General features: G+C 42.3%; 1 protein-coding gene across 1 annotated transcript; it reads left to right on the top strand.

The window, feature by feature from the left end:
- Positions 1 to 14,364: 14,364 nt before the first annotated feature.
- On the top strand, positions 14,365 to 19,146 carry LOC121358138 (myosin-1B-like). Its single transcript, XM_041476064.1, has 14 exons — positions 14,365 to 14,477; positions 14,569 to 14,725; positions 15,323 to 15,350; positions 15,730 to 15,844; positions 15,937 to 16,029; positions 16,128 to 16,191; positions 16,275 to 16,373; positions 16,479 to 16,582; positions 16,669 to 16,807; positions 17,154 to 17,272; positions 17,362 to 17,511; positions 18,113 to 18,283; positions 18,527 to 18,833; positions 19,022 to 19,146. Exons 1-14 carry the CDS (start codon positions 14,367 to 14,369, stop codon positions 19,144 to 19,146), a joined length of 1,782 nt encoding a protein of 593 aa, XP_041331998.1. The 5' UTR covers positions 14,365 to 14,366.
- Positions 19,147 to 20,533: the final 1,387 nt, after the last annotated feature.

Genomic DNA, 20,533 nt, shown 5'->3' with positions numbered 1-20,533 from the left:
TTTAGTTTTTTGTCTGGCAAGATTCACATCCGGCACAGCTGAGTATAAAGAAGAAAAATTACTGTTCATAGCAGGGGAATAAAATTGCTTCTGTGATAAGATTAGCAATGGCAGTCTGAAGACATAATTGTTCTATTGTTGACCACTCAGACACTTGCTGTAATAGCAACACTGCTGCACCAAGAATAATTTTTTATCAATGTGATTAAGAGAAAAATGATTTTTAAATGAAAGCTGTTTGTGGAGGTAGCTCTAGATTGCCAAAAATCTCATGGGAGTTGCTTGTGAGTTTTTTGGTTGCAATGAAGATTTCAAGAGCATCTAAAAAGCCAACAGAAGATCAGGGTATAACAAGAGTACAGAAAAGCTAATTTTTCACTAGAGAGCAATTAAGAATGTTCCTCATTTTTTTTTATACAACAGATTTTGGAATAAATAGAAGGGTAGCAGTGCATCAAGAATAGAGGGTACTCTCCAACATTGCTAAATGAATTAAAATCTGAAGAAACTGAATTACTTTCTGGTGCGTATGAACAGTGCTCAAAACAATGCCAGCGAAATGCAAATTGCAAACAAAACATCAGGCTTTAAGTGGGACTCAGGAGTGAATCTGAGAATATATCCCAGAACTTGTAATCTATGTATCAATAAACACTGCTAAATAAGGAAGAAAACTTGCTGAAAGTACCAACACAGCTTTTGTGGAGTAAAACCAAAGTGTGTGCAAAAAGGTGCTGTCATCAGTGTTGGGTACTTCAGTGCTCAGGCTGGAGCAGAGAAATTCAGTGGCAGCAGCAGAAGTTTCCTGCCAGCTCCCTGGTTGAGGCCAGAACCACTCCAGTGCAGAGTTGTGCTCAATTATAGCTAAAAAGATACCTAAAATGTTATCAAGGAAAACTGAATTTTCCATTGATGGTAGCTCATTTCTCTATTTAGTTGACAAAGGTTTGTCCACAACACTATTACTTTTATCTCAGGCCTAAGATCTTTCCTAGGACAATAGGATTCAATGCAGGCAGTTTGTTTGTGAAGAAAGTTTGAAGTAGAAGAGACATGAGAGACTATGAGATGCCCTCTTTTTGACATAGTTACTTTTAATGTTGTTCCATTATTCAGTTCAGGTACAGTATCAGAAATATCTGTCTTTCTCTACACAGGAGTGAAGAAGTTAGAGATAAAAATTTGCTCAACCAGTATTGCTACCAAACCCCCTCACAGACGTTATGAGAAATATCAAAATGTTGGGTGTGGACCAGCTTCAAATATCTTCAAATCAATGTTACCAACATTATCAGGTATTCTGTCCTGATTAGCCCATGGGAATGATTGGCAGGAATGGGTTCCCAGCAGAACAACATCAGAAAGGATGGAGGTATAAGTAGGTCAGAGAGAAAGAAATTGAATAAATAAAGAACACAGAGTCCCAAACTGTGGATTAGAGTAAGAAAATTAACATCACCTTAAGAAAGAATTATAAAAAGTAAACATATAAATAAAACAAGAATAGTGAACAAGACCCTCTATGAAATTAAATGTAACAGAAATCAGTGGTTGTAGTACAGTCTCTGGGCTGAATAGCAGCATAGGCATGCAGTGCTTTTCTGACTTTCTGATACCAAGACTTGGCACAGTGCAGCCACAGCATGAATTTGCTGTGAAATTTCTGCAAGCAGACAATATTATCTCAAAAGATTTGGGGAAGAAAATCCATTGGGATACCTGTATAGGCATGGCTCTGGTTTCTGACTTACAGATGTGGGAATGCAGCAGGGTCAAAATGGGTCAATTACTTCTCTCAGCTGAGGAAATGTGCAATGCCATGGTATTTTTGGGATCAGGCACAAGTCACGTGTCAATAGACATCAAGAACAAACCCTCTCTCCAAATGGCAGGAAAGGGTCTCCCATCAGGAATTTATACACTGAAGTCTGGTCCTACACAAGGGAAGGAATATGTAACCCCAGTTCATTTCCTCCTTTTCATTATCCAGACATTTAGCCCTTGCTGAACAATGTGGAAGAGGTTTATCCACATGAGTGACAGCAGCTGATCCCTCATGCAGTACAGTTAAGCAGCACACTTTTTGTCTTCTGCTCTAGAAAGGCAAGCCCAGAACAAATCTGGTGATAACTGCAAAAGAATTATTGTCATCAGAGAACTGGAGCTGCTGGAGCCCAGACATACAAACACTTCTGGAAAAAATCACAGGCTGCAGGTTTCTGCCGGTTTCAACCAGATGTAATTGTGGAGCTTGGGAAGACAGTATTTTGCACTATAAAAAACCAAAACCCAAAAAACAACAAAACAAAACAAAACAAAAAACCCCAAAAAAAAAAACACCAGCCAAAAACAAACAAAAAACCCCAAACAAATAAACAAACAAAAAAAACCCAAAAACAAAAAAAAACCCAAACCAATTGTTGTTGTTAACAGACCAGTAAAAGAAAACACTGAAACACACCCTAAAAATTATATAAATTATATCCATTATATCCATAAACCTTACTTTGTACAATGGCAGTAGGTTACCTGCTGAAGAAGTGGGAAAGTCCTCTGATTCCTTCAGATATCCAACACCTCTCAGAGCTGCCTGTGTACAAGTCATGAGGAACACACCATGTGGCCTGAGGAGACGGGGATCCAGGGACAGGTCATGGGCACACGGAGTGTCTGTGCCCAGACAGGTACCAGCAGGTTCTCCTTGTACTTATGAGCATCTACACTGACTCTGCTGGGACCTCACCCTGAACTGCCCAGGGGGAATGCAGTGAGCTCTCTGTGCCCTCTCATTTGTGGGAATGCTCAGTGAGTTCACCTGCTCTGACATGTGGCCAGATGTGTATTGTGTTCTTCATGTGCCTGTGCCTTCTGGGAAATCTTGCTCAGCCTCACTACTTGGATCTGGACCTGGATCTGTGGCAGTCTTGTCTCTGTCACACTGCCAGACTCTGCCTTGTTATCCGACAAGAAAACCTAGGGAACAAATCCTGCATGGAAACTGCTGTTAAACTGGAAACCAGGCAGGCACTGAGCACTGGGAGACAGGGAAAGGAGCACTTCTACCAGACAGCCAATCTGCCAGCTGATGCCCTTCAGCTAGCAGGGCTGCAGGGGCCTTTGCTGCTCAAAATATTCTGGCAGTGTCTGAGACAACAAGTGAATGACAAACATATTTAGCAAGTTCCTCTGGCTGACCTGGCTGGGAAGGCACCAACCTCCCTATTTATTTTCTGTATTAGCCACACGTGTTATTTGGTCAGTGCTGACAGGGAGGAAGCTTGATGGGAAACAAATAAATCAAAATAAAAGGGAGATAAACCAGCCAGAATGGTGGGGTTGGGATCCAAGTGTCCAGCTCAGTATGTCCTCAGAGAAATATCAGTAAAAGCCTTTTGCCACAGGCAAACCAGGCTTGTTTATTTGAGACATTTCCTGGCAGAAGAGATGGCAGAGCATTTGGTTCAAGGCAATAGAAAATGCAGGTGTGTGTGAGAACCCCTGTTCATTTCCACAGAGATAAACTCTCAGACATACACACACTCTCCTGCACAATTATATAGCCCAAAAATGCTTCCCTCATCATCTGCAATTTGATCATTGCACTTCAAGGAACACAATTCCAGCATTTTCTTCTCTGAGTCTTATGGCCAAACCATTAATTTCCCTTTTCCTTTATGAGACAACAAAGCTGTGCTAGTATCAGCACCCAGCCTGTGCCTGTCCTTGCTCTGTGCATGCCTCCCAGCTAGCACACTGCCTGTGCTGGAAGCACCCTGAATGCTTTGCATGATGTGGAAGCCAATCTTCCTTGTTATGCAGATTAACAGATGCCATGCCACAGCCTGCTCCCAAACAACCCAAGTAGCCATTGCACAAGTGGGATTGTTTCCTGGGTATCAGTTTCTCTGGGTCTGGATTGAAGGCCCTTGAGAAGGTATTTGATGTTTGGACTCAGGTGTTTATTATTTCTTATAAGTAAAACAGTCCCACGACTGTGAGTTCTGCAGCCTTTCATTAGCAAAGCACAAAATGGCCAACAATCTCTTGTTACAAGGTCTTTTAAGACTGAACTATCCAATTAAGGACTGACACCTAGATTATTTCCCCTTTTAACCCAATAACTGATCCCGAAGAGCCCCAATGTGGACTTTTCTGCCCAATTACAAAATGCCACCCAAACCCATGAAGAAGGAAGAAGCAGCATGAAGAAGAAACCCAGGACAACACCCTGTGCCCTCCATCTTGCTTCCATCCACAACATACTAAAAATCCCAAACCCTAAATTTCTCACCAAGTGATACACCTACACTACTCTCTATAACCTATTTCACACTTTTGTGGATTCCAGTCTATCTTGAAGTCTAGGAAACTTTCTCCATGAATGAGGGTCAAAGTCAGTGCTCCCCTGGGAGTCAGGGCACCCCAGAGCAGACAGAGAAATATTTCTTTTGCCCTGGGTTTCCACGCCTGGGCATGTTAACTGTCCTTTGCCACTGGCAGGATTGCTGCATGGACATCTCAGGTGAGGACATGAGGGAACTGCTGCTTTGGCAAGAGCAAACTGCATGAAGCCCAGCATCTTCCCTGTAGCTAAATTCAAGTCTCTGACAACCACAGCCCAATGTTCTCCAGTCTCTGTGGTACACTGTCAAGTTCCCAATAACAGGACTGCCTTTTCTGCAATACTTCTGTGACCAGGGAGCACATGCTGTTTTCTCTGGCACTGATGTATCATTCCTGGCTGAACAGAAGGAGGATAGAACTCATTTGAGCATGAAATAGGTTGCTAAGTGAAATCTTCCACGACATTCAGATATGCAGTCTACAACTTTCCTCTGGTTTTTTTTTTTTCTGAGTTAGTTCCTCTGGAGACTCCTGAAGACTCAGAGAACAGAGATGAGGCTGCAAACACTTCTCATGAGCCAAGCACATGATGATCCTGGCTCCCCGTGGAAATCTGATGCCACACAGGATACCTCCCTTCTGTTGTATTACCCAGGTAGGAGTTACAACAGGAGTCCAACAGGCTACAAGGACCCTTTTTCCGCAGCTCCACAGCCACACTTCTACTGCCAAAGGAGGAAATAATTCCAACTCCCAATGCAAAAGTAAAAGTGGAGAAATTGCTCTCTCTGGAGCAATTTTATGACCTAATAAGAGGAAAAAAATTACTGTGTGACACACAGGAGCCTCTTTTCTTATCAGAGACATCTATGAATGCTGTTTCAAATACTTAGGTGAGAATTGGGATGACTAATCAAAAAAAAGGGAGTGAATATGGCCACAGTCAACAGTGTCCATAGTTCTCTGAGGAAAAACTAATCCACCTCCACAGTCACACAGACATTCACTCCCTGGAGAGCTTCAAACTCTGCACAGCAACAGCAAAGCAAATACAGATCAGAAACATTAGAATATCATAAATAGTGTAGGACAGGCATATGTGGGTATGGTTGTGAGGAGAACTATCACTTTAAATAAAATTCTAGCCTCTAAAACAAATGTATAAATCCCTGAGTTCTTATATTTGGCCCAGATCATATTTCCTTTGCAGCTGGTGGAGTCAAATGCTTCAGAGACCTCTAATCTCCCCCTCAAATTTACAATGTCAGCGAAAAATTAGATTCTTTCTTCTGAAACCTGACCCCTGAGAGCACTGAAATCAATAGTCTTAAAAATAGGCCCATCAGCTGGGGTCATCAGAGATGTGTTTGTATTGGATTTGCTAAGCCAAGAGATTTTCATACCAAATCAAGCTCCAGTGGGTTTCCCCAGCACAGGCGAGTTCCTTTTGAGAATCTCATAGGCTTTATGTACACTGCAGACAGACAACTTTTTCAACTCTCCAACACTAAAATGAACCAGAATGAGGGATATTTTCAGGCATCCTGCACTCCCACTGAAAACAGCATTCAGTGTTATCCGACACAGGCATCTGAAATGTCAGCTCTTGAAAATGCTCAGTCAGCCTTGTGCCCCTCAAACTGAAGAGGAGGCAGCCAGCAGATGTAAGATAAGGTCTGTAAAATCTAGATAGGACAAGGAAAGGGAGTGGATGGATTGCTGAATTTTGGATTGCGGTACCAGAAGTAAGGGCATCAGGTGAAGTCAGCTGTTGGCCAAACACAGAGGGACAGGATACTTCAAACCAGCCATTGTTATCTACTCAGATCATCACCACCAACGCAGTGGCTACTGAAGGTTTTCATTAATTCAAAGATTAGACACACAAATGCATGGGAGCAGAACCGGGTGCAGACTCCTGATCCACATACAACAAAGTCATCAAGATTGGCATGTGCCTGAGCCAGGAGCACTTGAGGAATGCGGCAGTGTTTAGGGAAAGCCTCAGCATGTCTGCCTGTCTCATCATTCCTGTGCTTTTCAGCCTCAGATGTTATCAAGGCTGAGCCATTGCCAGGACAGTGCTCTGAGCTGGCCTCTGTGTCCTGGCATGTCTGTCACAAGAAGCCAACAGGCAGCAGCAGGGCAGGGATGTCCCTCTTGCCAAGAGGCCATGGAGAGCCTGGAGCCCAGGTGCTGCTGCTCTGCGGCTGGGACAGCCTCTGTTTGCATAGGCAGTGCCAGACACAGCCACTGCTTGTGCCTCTGGGCAGAGCACACATCTGGGAGGGGAAAAGCTCCTTGCATCCATCCCATGGGGCTTGAGCTGTAGGAAAGACATGTTGTGCTTTTCTTGTGAGCCAGCAAAGGATTCCTGGAGATAAGGAAAGCCCCGTATCTCTCTCGAGGAAGACACCAAGGGTATCACTATGACAACATGATGAAAGTGAGAAAGTTAAAAGATACGGATTTTAGCTGGCTCACAGAATGATGTGGCTCCTTGTTCACCTACTGAGAACTTTGTATATTTCTTATAACCAATGGGCCGTGTATGTTTCTGTTAAGTAAAGGTAAATATCTTGGAAAACTATAAAGGCAATGTGTTGCTATAATAAAGCTCTCTTATACAGCCTTCTGATGGAGTCTGGGTGCTTTTCGCCGTGTCAAGCTCTATAGCAACAGCTGGTGACCCCGATGTGATTTGAACACGCAGCCTTCTGATGGCGTCAGAGTGCTTTGCGCCATGTCGCGCTCTATAGCAACATCTGGTGACCCCGACGTGATTTAATCACGCAGCCTTCTGATGGCGTCAGAGTGCTTTGCGCCGTGTTGCGCTCTATAGAGTCATTGAGCCACAGTCTCAGATGCCCACTGCGTTCAGGTGCCAATGTATGACCACAACACAGCTGGGCCCTCTCACAGCTGAGCAAAGCCCACTCGTGGGATGCTATGGGCAGTGGGACACACCAGCAGGGCTGTCAGTAAAGCTGCTGAAGTCTATCATAGATCCTGGGTTTCTTCCTCAGTGCCTGGCCCATAACCTCATTGTTAATGCTGTCTGATGAGATTACAAGCAATTTGATGAGCCATGCTGTTATTGCACATCTGTACCACAGTCTGCAAAGCCAGGCAGCAATGCCTGGACCAGATGTGTGCTGCTTCTTCCCTAAGTAGAAGAGCCTTGCTGTGCTGCTTAGCCTGCTCTCTAGCTGGGATCATGAAATCTTCAGAATAGCTGAGATTTCAGGGCTGTTCAAAGGTGCTGTAATCCAACACCCTATCCAAAGCAAGTCAAAATACTTCTGGTTGCTCAGGATTTGTCCAGCCACATCCTGAAGACCTCTAAAAATGGAACCTCTCTGACTTGGATCACTGTCTAATCTGAATTTCCCACATTCCAGCTTGTGTCCACCCTTTCTCACTGTATCAGATACCTGTAGATAGTGAGATCTCCCTTTAGCCTCTTCTTCATCAGATTACATAACACATTTCTTTTATCTTCTCCTTACACATCATGTTCTCCAACCCTCTGACCTTCTTGGTGGCCCAAAGACTACAAAACAGCCTTCAGAAATCAAATTCTTACCCAGTTATTTGTGACCGTATCATGTTCTTGGCAGTTTTACAGTGGTTTTTTTAGTTCTTTAGACCAAACACTCGTTCCTGCCACTGGAAAAGTGTTTTTCATGTATCTTTTTTCACTGACAGCTTTGGTATTGACTACCCTTCACATACAAGCTGGGTTTTGCTACTTCTTAAGCCATTGATTTCTAGATCACTATTTTCATCACGAATTCCAGATTAAGCCTCTTTTTGTGCAAAGATGGCTGCCCGGACAGGCTTTTAACCCATTTGTGTCATGCCCTCATGGCCATTACAGAGTGGGAAGACAACTCTGTCAGGACATTCCTTCCCAGCACCTGGGGCCTCTCAGTGATGGTGAGGGTGTGGAGCTGGGTGACAGGACTCAGGTGTGATTTGTGACCCCACTCAATATTGCAATCACTCTGCTGTGTTTGCATTGTGACTCCGTCACATTGCTGTGCCATTGCGCTGAAGCAAAATCACATGCAACATCAGTCTTCAAGTAAGTAAATTTGGTGTTAGGCATTGAAAACCCTCCAAGTGTGGAATAGCTAAAAGGACCAAAGTTGGTTCCTTTTATAATTTCCTTTATAATTTCCTTTTATCATTTCCTAGGATATGCTCACCTATGGATTTGTTGTGGGAGGTGGGTGAGAGTAGGCTGCTTCTCACAGCAGATAAAAAGGAATTAGGTTCTGGCATGACTTTTACAGAAGAGATAATGACATTGCTGAATCAGTATGGGAGGAAAATCCCTCTGGAAACTTATGTCAGCAGGGAAGAGTGAGAAAGAACTAATAAGAACTCGATGAAAGCTCTCTATTCCAAAGAATGCCATGACAAATCCTGATCGCATCATTCATTTTATCTTGGTGTATCTTCAACAAACCACAAAGCAGCTGAGAAAGGTCACAGCCCCTTTTTTAACTGCTCAAAGTAGGCAAATGTAAATAATTTCATCCTGCTCCCAGTTCCTAATATGCTACCCTGCTTGTACAAGAAGTAGGGAAGGCAGTTAAGTAGATTGTCCAATTGTCCTAGAACACCTAGTCTGATTGGTTATTTTTGTCTTTGAGAAAGATGTGCTCTTTCCAATTAGCCTGCAAAGAAGGATTTTCACAGTAACTCAAGATGAAATCATGGCTTGAAGTGAGAAGCTGTGAACAAGCTGCAGATTTGCAGTGGGATGGGAGCGGGCAGGGAGGAGGAGATGGACAATGTAGTTTTTTTTGTGGATCTCAATAAGAAAGGTCCAAGAAAATCTGGCTTAATAAAACAGCCAGTTGAATAAGATAGTGTTGTGAATGGTATTCTTCACTTCAGTACTCCCTCTAAAACCATGGGCCCATCCCCCCTCTCCCTCCTCTGCAGCACACAGGAGAGGGGAATTGGAGACACAAAAAGCAAAGATCACAGTTTGAGATAAGGACAATTTACTGGAAATAGCAATGAGATAAGAAAAAGAACAATAACAGCAGCGATGCTAATGACAGAGAGTACAAGAAAAGATATGATTCACACAGAAATGCACAGCTAAGGTGGTGCATTTCTGTGTGATGGGCAGGATTTCCAGGATGGGCAGCACAGCTCAGTGTGGACCTGGGCACTCTGAGGTTAACTGTGGTGCAGATCATTGACTTCTCCATGTACAGTGGTCTCCTGATCAGGATTGAGACATTCTACTCCTTGATACAGACACAATTTGCCTTTCTCATAGATATTTAACTTAAAGCTTACCTTAATAACATACGGAATTCCAAAGTCCACAGTGCAAGGACCAACCGAGTAAGTGTCACCAACTCCTTGAATACATTTGCTTTATACAAGGCTCCAAAGGCAACTGGTCTCTAATAAGAGTCATATTTCCACCTATGACCCCAAATCAAATCCCTAGCACAGATCTAGCATGAAATTTTCACTGAAAATTAATTGTAACTGAGGACTATGAAAAACAACAAATTCACATGTCTTTGCAGCATAAATATTTTTTGTAATGTGATAAATCAACACTATTATACCCCTAAGCCTAACATTAATGTGAAGAGTAGTATGTAAGAACAACAACAACAAAAAAAACAGAAACAGCACATCTGGCTCTGGGGAGCAGCCAGTGAACCAGGAGATGCAAAAAAAGATATGGGGAAAGATATATCCCAGGTATCCCTGGCAAAATAGATCAGTACATAGGATGGGTGGTCATATCTCCACAAGCTGCAGAAGGCCTTATCCAACCTGCAACATCCAATGTCCCAATTTCAAATTCCATCATCTTTAGATCTCTCAAGAAGTGTAAAATGTCCACCAACATTTCCCACCTTTGCTTTACCCTCATTATCTGGTTTTGTGGTATATTACTCAAGTTTCTGAATTAACTTGCCAGACTGTTATTCAGTGGAGGCAAAATCTTCATAGAAACTTATTTTGTCTACACTGATTGACAAGAAGATCACTGGGAGTTCTTAACAGAAGAAATAATACCTATCAAGCTTTCTGTGATGAAATTACCATTTTAGTGAATAGAAAAATAGCAGTGTCTGTTGATGAGTTTGACCTTAGTGAGTGCTTTGTTTCTTTTGATCATGTGTTCCATCTTGTCAAATAAGAAGGAGCAGGAGAAGGTGCTCCAGTCACTGGGGCAGAGATTTCCTTGCAGCCTGCAGAGAGGACCACTGTAGACAAGATATCCACATGCATCTCAAGGACCCAGCACTGCAGGAGGTGGAAATTTCCTGGAGGAATTGCAGCCCATGCAATTGCATGGAATTGCATGGAGAGCCCATGTTGGAGCAAGGGAGAAGTATGAAGAGGAAGAAGAAGCAGAGAGAAACTGTTATGGAATCACTTCTAGTTCTCATTCCCTACCTAACTGGACTGCTTGGAGTTGGAGGCAGAGGAATCAGGAATGAAGAAGCAGAGTCTCAGAAGTCTTGGGGAAAACATGTTGTTTTAATTTTTGTTTCACAAACTAACTACTGTAGATGGATGAATTTGGTGAGTAAAAACCTGCAAAACATCAAGCAGAAGCTGTCAAAGGAGAAAGATGAGTTGAAGACTGAGGTCAATAACTTTTTCAGTAGTGTGAAGTCCATCTCTACAATTACAGAAGTAGAACCCTCACTTCTCTGTATTTATGAATCTTTTTTCCATCCACAAATGAAAAATCTGTATGTAATCCTTTCCAAAATTTGAAAAGAGCAGAAAATAGCTTAAGCACAAGTTGACACTATTTCATCCTAGTTTAAAAAAATCTGTAAAAGGTCTGAAATATAATGGGCTCATGAGATATCACAAAGATGGAAAATATTCACAAAATTCACAGAACATGAAGAAGCAAGGCAATCTATGAGAACTCAGAGCCCTAGAATGGCTTTGGGCCTGATGTTGTACTCACTGCAAGAAAAAATATAGATGAGGTGCTATTTCCTAAACAAGGCAGATGAAAATCAGGCTGTAGAAAGTGTTCCTTTATTGTCAGGCTTTTAGGTTAGGAGGAAACAGAAAAACAAGCCATCTGTCATTTCTTGTTGAATCTGTTGCCTTCCCAGATGATTCTCATTACTCTAGGAGATGAAACAAAATGCAAGATATCAAACTGACAGAGAGGATGATATACTACAAGTGTGACCTTTGAACCAGTGCAGGAATCCATGTCATCTTCTTTAACTGACATGTGCAGAGAACCCAGGAGGGAAATTGAATTATGAGGAATCATTTTACAGCAGCAACTAGACACCTAAACACAGTAATAACTGTAAAAGGAGATACTGGATGGGAACTTTCCTATGGCTATATGGCTCTCAGATGGAAAGCTTTAAGTTCCCACACAACTCAGGAGTCAGAAGTAAGAGACAAGTTTATAAAAAAACTGCAAATTCATCTTGGAGTTAATTTCATATGACATATAAAGAACAGTCAAGTCTATTCTTTGTTAAGGTGTTATGTAATGCATTAGAAGAAGAGGAGGAAAATCTCTCCTTTCTTTCTCTCCCTTTACCATCTTTTGTATGCCAGAGGATGATGTTTTCTTCAGTGACAATTCCACAAACACAGAATATTATTTTTCAAACAGAAATTATCTCCACATATATTTTTCAGAAAGACATTGGCAATCTCGTACAAGAATACATGATCTCAGATGTTTCAGTCATACATGCAGTGTTATAAGCACACAAATGTTTTTTTTAAGAAGTGAGTTGAGGAGACTGGTCATTCTTCTCACATTGCTTCAATTTCCTGACATTTGAGAGAAAATGTGAGTCGGAAGAACTTTGAAAAGCAGATCCTTCCTAATTCTTTGCAAAGAAAATGAAAAGTCTCTCAGGAATTCTCTGTATTTCAGTGGCATTTGTGTTTGTGCTTGGGAAGGCTGGAGGAGGACAGCTTGGGATCTAAATCCCATTGTTGCATTTGGTAACCACAGCCACTGTCCAAGGTTTCTAAAATAGCAGGAGGCTGGTGAGTTAAAACTGCCAATAAACCTAAAAGGTGAAAGATCTAAAATGCATCCTTAGGAATTTCTGCTAGTGTGAGCTTACTGAAATTTCTCGTGGACATACATCAGAGCAAACCAGCACAGCCAGATATGGAGAATGGCAAAATAATACCTTTAAAATTGAATTTCAAATCACAGCCACTCAGTAATACTTCAGAAGAAGACAAAAGATGTAATTAAATGTATGAATCAAGGGGAATAATTTGTTTTACCTGATATTTTGAAAGTACCCAGCAAAAAGCTAAGGAGTTGTAAATAGGTGCAATAACACAAGCATGATATGGTAATCCAGTCTTGGAATTAGACTATACTAGATTACTCTTATTCTTTATTTCCAGAATATTTTAGAACAGATTCCCTCCAAAGCTCTTGAAATAGTAATCCTTCTAACTATTGCTGAGTCCTGAGACACACAAATCTTATATGTCAAACAGCAATTAACCGGAGAAGAGAAGCCAATAATTCCAAGATCCAGTGTCGTGCTCTATTTGCTGGACTGCACTTCCTCCTTCCTAAATTCTTAGTCATAATATTTATAGGAGATTTATTCACATAGCTAGGAAGACCTCAAATATTTCTAAATATATCCACAAGCACGAATGGGAATCATACACTCAGTCAAGTTTGCCAAACAATGCTTTGCCAAAAATTTTTTGACCTAAGAAAGAGGAGGAGGGAATTGAATGTGCAAACCAGAACCTATAAAAGTGCTGGTAGGACAAGCCTGTCCTGCCTCTGTGGAAGGATTAAAGGTAAGAATAGGGGCAGTTGAGTGCTGGCAGAACCCCACAGCATTCCTGCTGCCTGTGGAACTGCTTTCCTCAAAGAACTGTCTGTCTCAATAGGCATGTTTCCTCTCTGTTGAAGTCACTGGCATGTTTTTGCCCTGTGGCTTATTCTTGGGAGTCTGTGCAAAGATAAGAAAGAAGCTGTCACTTCTCTTTTTCAGTATTGGCCAGCTTCCAGGCTTAGAGTCAACTGGTGACACAAGAGGTAAGACTGATTTACTTACTCCATAGGAACAGACTCCAGGTTTGCTTTTTTTTATGCATTTCTAAGGCCACTTCCCATAACCCTTTACATCTGTGTGCGCTAAAGCAATGCAATTCTACCTGAGCTGTGCTGTCTAAAAGAGCAAGTTTCCTTTTATAACTGTGTTGGATGCATTTGTTTGGTACCTGCTGGGAAATAATTGACTACTTACACACAGAACTCTTAAAAGGAGATTGACTGTAAACAGAAATCCAGGAAAGAAAAGATGAATGAAGAGCACATGTATAGTAAAGATTTGTCAAATCCCTCCAAATGCTTTTTATTGAGAATTTTCCTTTTTCTATACAAGTAAATATTAAAGGGTGAGCTTGAACAGGAAAAGGCAGAACAACTGGAGAAAACAAAACTCTGATTTCTCAACAGAGGAAAAAGGTTTGCATAGACAACTCCGACCTCTGCTTCTGCTTACTCCACATCTGTTCCCTGATGATACTCCATCTCTATAATTGGCACAAATTACATGGGCTGAAATGGGAGACAGAGAAAGAATATAAGTGAGCTTTCATAATTTTGATAAGAAGATTTCTCTTGCTATCTCTTCTGCTTCTGCTTGGTATTTCTGCTGCATCTTTGATTACCACTGAGTCTGCCATACAATCTATTTTTCTGCATAGACTTTTAAAACACAGTGAGAACTAATGAACTGAAACTTTAAACTGGAAAAAGGGAAAAAACTTTTGACCTCAATCCAACACACCCATCTTCTTTAAGATTAAAACAAACTGAAACACATCTAGGGTCAAAAGCAGGTAAAGCAGAAAGGAAGACTGTAATAACAGGCACAGCGGAACACTACCAAGCCTAAGGCAGCTAGTATAAAGAAATGTTCCCCTTCACTCAGAACTGCCTCTCCATTTCAGCGCCGTGCCTTGCTGCACGCAGTAAACCAGCCATGAATCCTCCCAAGTATGACAAAATCGAGGACATGGCCATGATGACCCACCTGCACGAACCCGCTGTGCTGTACAACCTCAAAGAGCGTTACGCAGCCTGGATGATCTACGTAAGTGGCAGCAGCAGCTTCCTCTGGGCAGCCTCAGGAGCTGCTGGGCCAGGCTCAGGGGAAGCCAAGGTGCTGTGTCCCTTCCTTGCAGACCTACTCGGGTCTCTTCTGCGTCACTGTCAACCCCTACAAGTGGCTGCCGGTGTACAACCCCGAGGTGGTGTTGGCCTACCGAGGCAAGAAGCGCCAGGAGGCCCCTCCACACATCTTCTCCATCTCTGACAACGCCTATCAGTTCATGCTGACTGGTGAGTGGCTCTCTTCATAGGCATCAGATCACAACTGTTCTGCTTTGTATTGATAAAACCTGTCATGAAAATTTTTCATTTCATGAAAAATGAAATATGATTATATGGCTTGTTTTGCTTCTGCCTTTTTCATTCCTTTCTTTCTCTGTGCTATTGAGTTCCAAAGTGTTATCCAAGACCAGGATTCCTTTGTCATACGCGTTTAATCTGTCTTTCTCCGCTTCTGTAAAAGTAGTCTGTGTAGCCTAAAGTTAAAACAATTTACTGTATGCAGGAGAAGGAAAAAAGTATAGAGTGTTACAGAGAAGCAACATATGGCTCTTCAATGGTTTTCAGTGCCCATGGCAAAGCATTGCAGAATAACAGAAGGTTTTAAAAATGCCATGGGCCTTCCCTATGATATTTGGAGGGACATCTCTGAATATCTTTCAAGGAAATAGTGCAAGTGCAAATTGCTTTGCAAGCAACTGAAGTGGAAAAAAAACCGTAGGAGTAAACGAAGAAAAAGAATGCAGGTGTTTTTCTTGTCATAACTTAATTTTCAGTATTTTTGAGTTCTTAATTTACAAAGTCTACTTGTTTCTGCCTTGTTGACAGATCGGGAGAACCAGTCCATCCTGATCACGTACGTACACCCCCTGCGCGGGTCCCTGCGGGGCTGCCCGGTGCCAGGGCACCTCCTGCCTGACCACGCACCCTCTGCTTCTCTCTTGCCTTTGGCAGCGGAGAATCCGGGGCCGGGAAGACTGTGAACACCAAGCGTGTCATCCAGTACTTTGCAACAATTGCAGCCAGTGGGGACAAGAAGAAGGAGGAGCAGACCTCAGGCAAAATGCAGGTGAGGTCCCAGGGCTAGAAACCTGCAACTATCCAATTTCTTGGGGAGAACCAGTCCATCCTGATCACGTACGTACACCCCCTGCGCGGGTCCCTGCGGGGCTGCCCGGTGCCAGGGCACCTCCTGCCTGACCACGCACCCTCTGCTTCTCTCTTGCCTTTGGCAGCGGAGAATCCGGGGCCGGGAAGACTGTGAACACCAAGCGTGTCATCCAGTACTTTGCAACAATTGCAGCCAGTGGAGAGAAGAAGAAGGAAGAACAGACATCAGGCAAAATGCAGGTAAAGTGGTAGATACATATTGGGATCAATGCTTTCCTTTGTTCCTGACATGATTTTTGGAAAGGAAACTAGCAATAGTTATCACCCTGCAGGGAACGCTTGAGGATCAAATCATCAGCGCCAACCCATTGCTGGAGGCCTTTGGAAACGCCAAGACTGTGAGGAACGACAACTCCTCACGCTTTGTGAGTTATTAATTAGTACAACTGTCAACATCAATTTGAATATTCTTGCTGTCCAGATTGGTAAAATAAGTCTCAATTGACTTTCCTGCTGCTTTCAGGGTAAATTCATCAGAATCCATTTTGGTGCCACAGGCAAATTGGCTTCTGCTGACATTGAAACATGTAAGACACCCTTCTGCCTGATCCCCCTTCCCTGCAGCCTTCCCCACTTCTTGTGCTTGACTGTGTCCTACCTTCCTTGCCAGATCTGCTGGAGAAGTCCAGAGTCACTTTCCAGCTCAAGGCGGAAAGGAGCTACCACATCTTTTATCAGATCATGTCCAACAAGAAGCCAGAGCTAATTGGTAGGAAAAATCACTAAGTCCTCCAAGGAAAAGTCATGGACCAACTTTGAATTCCTTTCTGTGTTGATCGCACTTGACCTGGCTCTGTTTTGTCCTTCTTTTCAGAGATGTTACTGATCACCACCAACCCCTATGACTACCTGTATGTGAGTCAAGGTGAGATCACAGTTCCCAGCATTAACGACCAGGAGGAGCTGATGGCCACTGACGTGAGTAACAGAAGTTTTCTCACGTGATGTTTCATTTCTCTGACCTTTAACAGCTGGGGTACTCACCTTAACAACTCTTTTGTCAGAGTGCCATTGACATCCTGGGCTTCACTGCTGATGAGAAAACAGCCATCTACAAGCTGACAGGGGCTGTCATGCACTACGGGAACCTGAAGTTCAAGCAGAAACAACGAGAGGAGCAGGCAGAGCCTGATGGCACCGAAGGTACCAGCACAACCCATCCCAGAGCACGGGAGATAGTGAGCACTCACTGAGCTGAAGACAGCATGTGAGGGTCAGAATGATTGACTCAGCCTGTGCATTTCCCCAGTTCCAATACTGTAGAAAAGCAGTGGGTCCTAGCCAGAGGACTTCTCTGGAGGAACTCAAATCAGATTATTTTGAATAATGAAAATTGTAAGGTCCAGTTTCTCCCAAGGAGTGCTGCCGTTACTTTCTATCCCTTTTTTATCTTTAATAATATTTTGGTTTTTTACTGGAACTGCCCTTTGATATATGTTTTAAAGGGATAGTGCTGTTTACCTTAACAACTGATTGTTTTGATGTTTAGTTGCTGACAAGGCTGCCTACCTGATGGGTCTGAACTCAGCAGACCTGCTCAAGGCCCTCTGCTACCCCCGAGTCAAGGTGGGGAATGAATACGTCACCAAGGGCCAAACTGTGCAGCAGGTAACAACAACCCCCTGTTTTAAGGATAGGTTCTCTGGACTTTCTCTTTTGTCCTGAATGATAATTACACTTTCTGTTTTATATTTCAGGTATACAATTCAGTGGGTGCCCTGGCAAAGGCAGTGTTTGAGAAGATGTTCCTGTGGATGGTTGTTCGCATCAACCAACAGCTGGACACGAAGCAGCCCAGGCAGTACTTCATTGGTGTGCTGGACATTGCTGGCTTTGAGATCTTTGATGTAAGGAACAGAGGTTTATTAGCATGCCTGTTAAAACCACATTGCTATGTGACAAAATACTTCAGAAGGAATGCTGCTGGTTTGTTGGGGGTTTTTTTTGGCTTTCTTTTTTTTGTTTTTTTTTTTTTTTTTTTTTTGTTTTTTTTTTTTGGTAAAAAAATGGTTCTTTTATAGTGTATCTAAAGCATTCTGATTCTCGCAGGATTTTAATTTGAAATAGGTTTTTGTTTTGTTCATATGCCAATGAAATCCCTAACTGAAGATTTTTTTTCCTGAAGGCTTAGCACATGATTTGAAATCAACATTTGTTAATGTTGGATATAGTATTGTGCCGTGGATTCTCCTGTAACCGAATTAGCGCAGTCTAGTAGATATCAAAGCTGGTAAAATCTGAGTTATTAAAATTATCTAAGCTTCTAGATTCATAAATATGTGGATAAAGTTCAGGTTGACAAACACTGACAGAAATTCCAAACTTCTGGATCAAATAAGATGGAGCACTTACAGATACTCCGGTGTTTGTTACAAATAGCCAGCACTGTTCTTTACCCCTAACTTTCTTAATTTACATTCATAATAATCTTCATTTTTAATTGTGCAGTTCAACAGCCTGGAGCAGCTGTGCATCAACTTCACCAATGAGAAACTGCAACAGTTCTTCAACCACCACATGTTCGTGCTGGAGCAGGAGGAGTACAAGAAGGAGGGAATTGAATGGGAGTTCATTGACTTTGGCATGGACCTGGCTGCCTGCATTGAGCTCATTGAGAAGGTATTTCTGTAATTCACAATGTCAGGTATTTTCAGAAATGCATTCATTCTATGTATATTTTTAAATGCAGCTGGAACTGGTAGATATGATACTGCAGATACATCAGTTTGTATTATTTTACGATTTGCTGAAACAGAACAATCCCTGAGAGCAGTGATATTGTCTCACTCAGGAAGTTATTTCATATCTGAGTCTTTCTGCCTTTTCACCTTGTCCTCCCTCCTTCCTTGTGATTTTTCCCAGCCCATGGGCATCTTCTCCATCCTGGAAGAGGAGTGCATGTTCCCCAAGGCAACTGACACCTCTTTCAAGAACAAGCTCTATGACCAGCACCTGGGCAAGTCCAACAACTTCCAGAAGCCCAAGCCTGGCAAAGGCAAGGCTGAGGCCCACTTCTCCCTGGTGCACTATGCTGGCACAGTGGACTACAACATCACTGGGTGGCTTGACAAGAACAAGGACCCTCTGAATGAAACGGTTGTGTGGTTGTATCAGAAGTCATCCCTGAAGACACTAGCTTTACTCTTTGCCTCTGCTGGTGGAGAGGCAGGTCAGTTCTCTGAAATTCAAATTTTCATGTTTATTTAACATGTTTATTCTGGCTCTACATGAGCCACGAATATCAGATATTTTTCTTTTCCATGTTCCATTCTTAACTTAACTGCTATATATGAAAAACTTGATCTTTACTAGTTGTAAAACTATATTTTTTTCCCTTTTATTTTTGGTGTTCTTCAGAGGCTAGTGGTGGTGGTGGTGGTGGCAAGAAGGGAGGCAAGAAGAAGGGTTCTTCTTTCCAGACTGTCTCAGCTCTTTTCAGGGTGAGTACCAAAGTCGTTCTCTCCACTTCTTTCCTGGCTTGATTTATTTGTTTATTTTAGGTTGGAGATCATAAAACCTCACTCTAGCTGTGATAAGGCCATTTAACTGCAGCTGTTAACATTTTTATGTATCAAGAATAAGTGTTTGCTTATTCATAAATGAGCTGACAGCAAGTCAGCTGAGGCTAGCTGGGGAAGATATAGATATATTTCCCAGTCTCGTTAAAACACATTGCAAAGTTTTGTGACTTTCTCTCCTGCTGAAGAGTGACAGACAGAAGAAAACTCATATTAAAAATGGCTATAGTTGGGAATTACAAATCTGTTAATATTTTACAAGACTTTTCTCACATCTGAAAGTGTTACTGAGGAGGTACTATTTGTTAATTAAAAACCTTGATTCATGATCCCACAGGAGAATCTGAACAAGCTGATGACCAATCTGCGGAGCACTCACCCCCATTTTGTGCGCTGCATCATCCCCAATGAGTCTAAAACACCTGGTAAGAATCCCAAGCAGAAATGAAAAACAGTGTGATGCAGCCATTATTCTCTATGTTTTATCATGAATTATCAAATAATTGCCTTATTGCTTAGGTGCCATGGAGCACGAGCTGGTGCTGCACCAGCTGCGCTGTAACGGCGTGCTGGAAGGGATCAGGATCTGCAGGAAAGGGTTCCCCAGCAGAATCCTCTATGCTGACTTCAAACAGAGGTCAGTTTCCTTTCTGATTTCTATTCTGTCTTTCCTGACGTCTTTCTTGCCAACTATTTTATCATTTGGGGATATTTTTTAACACTAGCTCTTTCTGGCTATAACTAGAAGAAAAAGAAATGTTGAGGTGCATAAAAAAAGTAACATATATGGCTAGGAAAAGAAAAATTATTGAGAAATGAAGAGTGTCATGTGTCCTCACTGACTGCAGGGGCATCTGAACATGGAAGAACAGTAGAGCTGCAGAAGCCAGTGATTACAAGATTAATAAATGCAGTGTGGGATTAGTAGCAGCAGGTTCTCAGGTAAAAATTACAAACCATGCGTTCCTTGGCCATTGCATCAGCTGCAAGTTTCAGAGGAAGAGGCTTTTCTCCAATACAGAGGATATAGGAAAGTGGCAATGTTCCTCTCAACAATTTTCTACAGCATAGTTTCAGGAAAAGGATATGGATTGAACTCACTGGAAATCAATGTCTTCTTCATCATGGCTAGTCCCCTAAAGACTGGAAAAGTTTCCTTAAATTTTCTTACCAGGCTAAGACTTCATCAGAAGGGTGTCTCTAAACAAGGGATGAAATTCCAACTTCCTCAGCCTGGTTCTGCTGCAAACACTGCTCTTGGTTTCAGTAAACAGAACGTTCTTATGACTGGACATTGTCTTCCTCGTATTTCCTCCAATTCCATAGATACAAGGTGCTTAATGCCAGTGCC

This window comes from Pyrgilauda ruficollis, unplaced genomic scaffold, assembly GCF_017590135.1.
Source record: "Pyrgilauda ruficollis isolate IOZ18807 unplaced genomic scaffold, ASM1759013v1 scaffold375, whole genome shotgun sequence".
Taxonomy (NCBI): Eukaryota; Metazoa; Chordata; class Aves; order Passeriformes; family Passeridae; genus Pyrgilauda; species Pyrgilauda ruficollis.
Note: the sequence above shows the minus strand (reverse complement) of the source record. Positions and strands in the feature narration are given on the sequence as shown.

Coding starts and splice junctions, on each gene's coding strand:
- LOC121358138 (XM_041476064.1), top strand. CDS start 14,367: ATGAATCCTCCCAAGTATGACAAAATCGAGGACATGGCCATGATGACC. Junction 16,583..16,668: donor AGGAGCTGATGGCCACTGAC/GTGAGTAACAGA, acceptor CTCTTTTGTCAG/AGTGCCATTGACATCCTGGG. Junction 17,273..17,361: donor AGGGCCAAACTGTGCAGCAG/GTAACAACAACC, acceptor TTTATATTTCAG/GTATACAATTCAGTGGGTGC.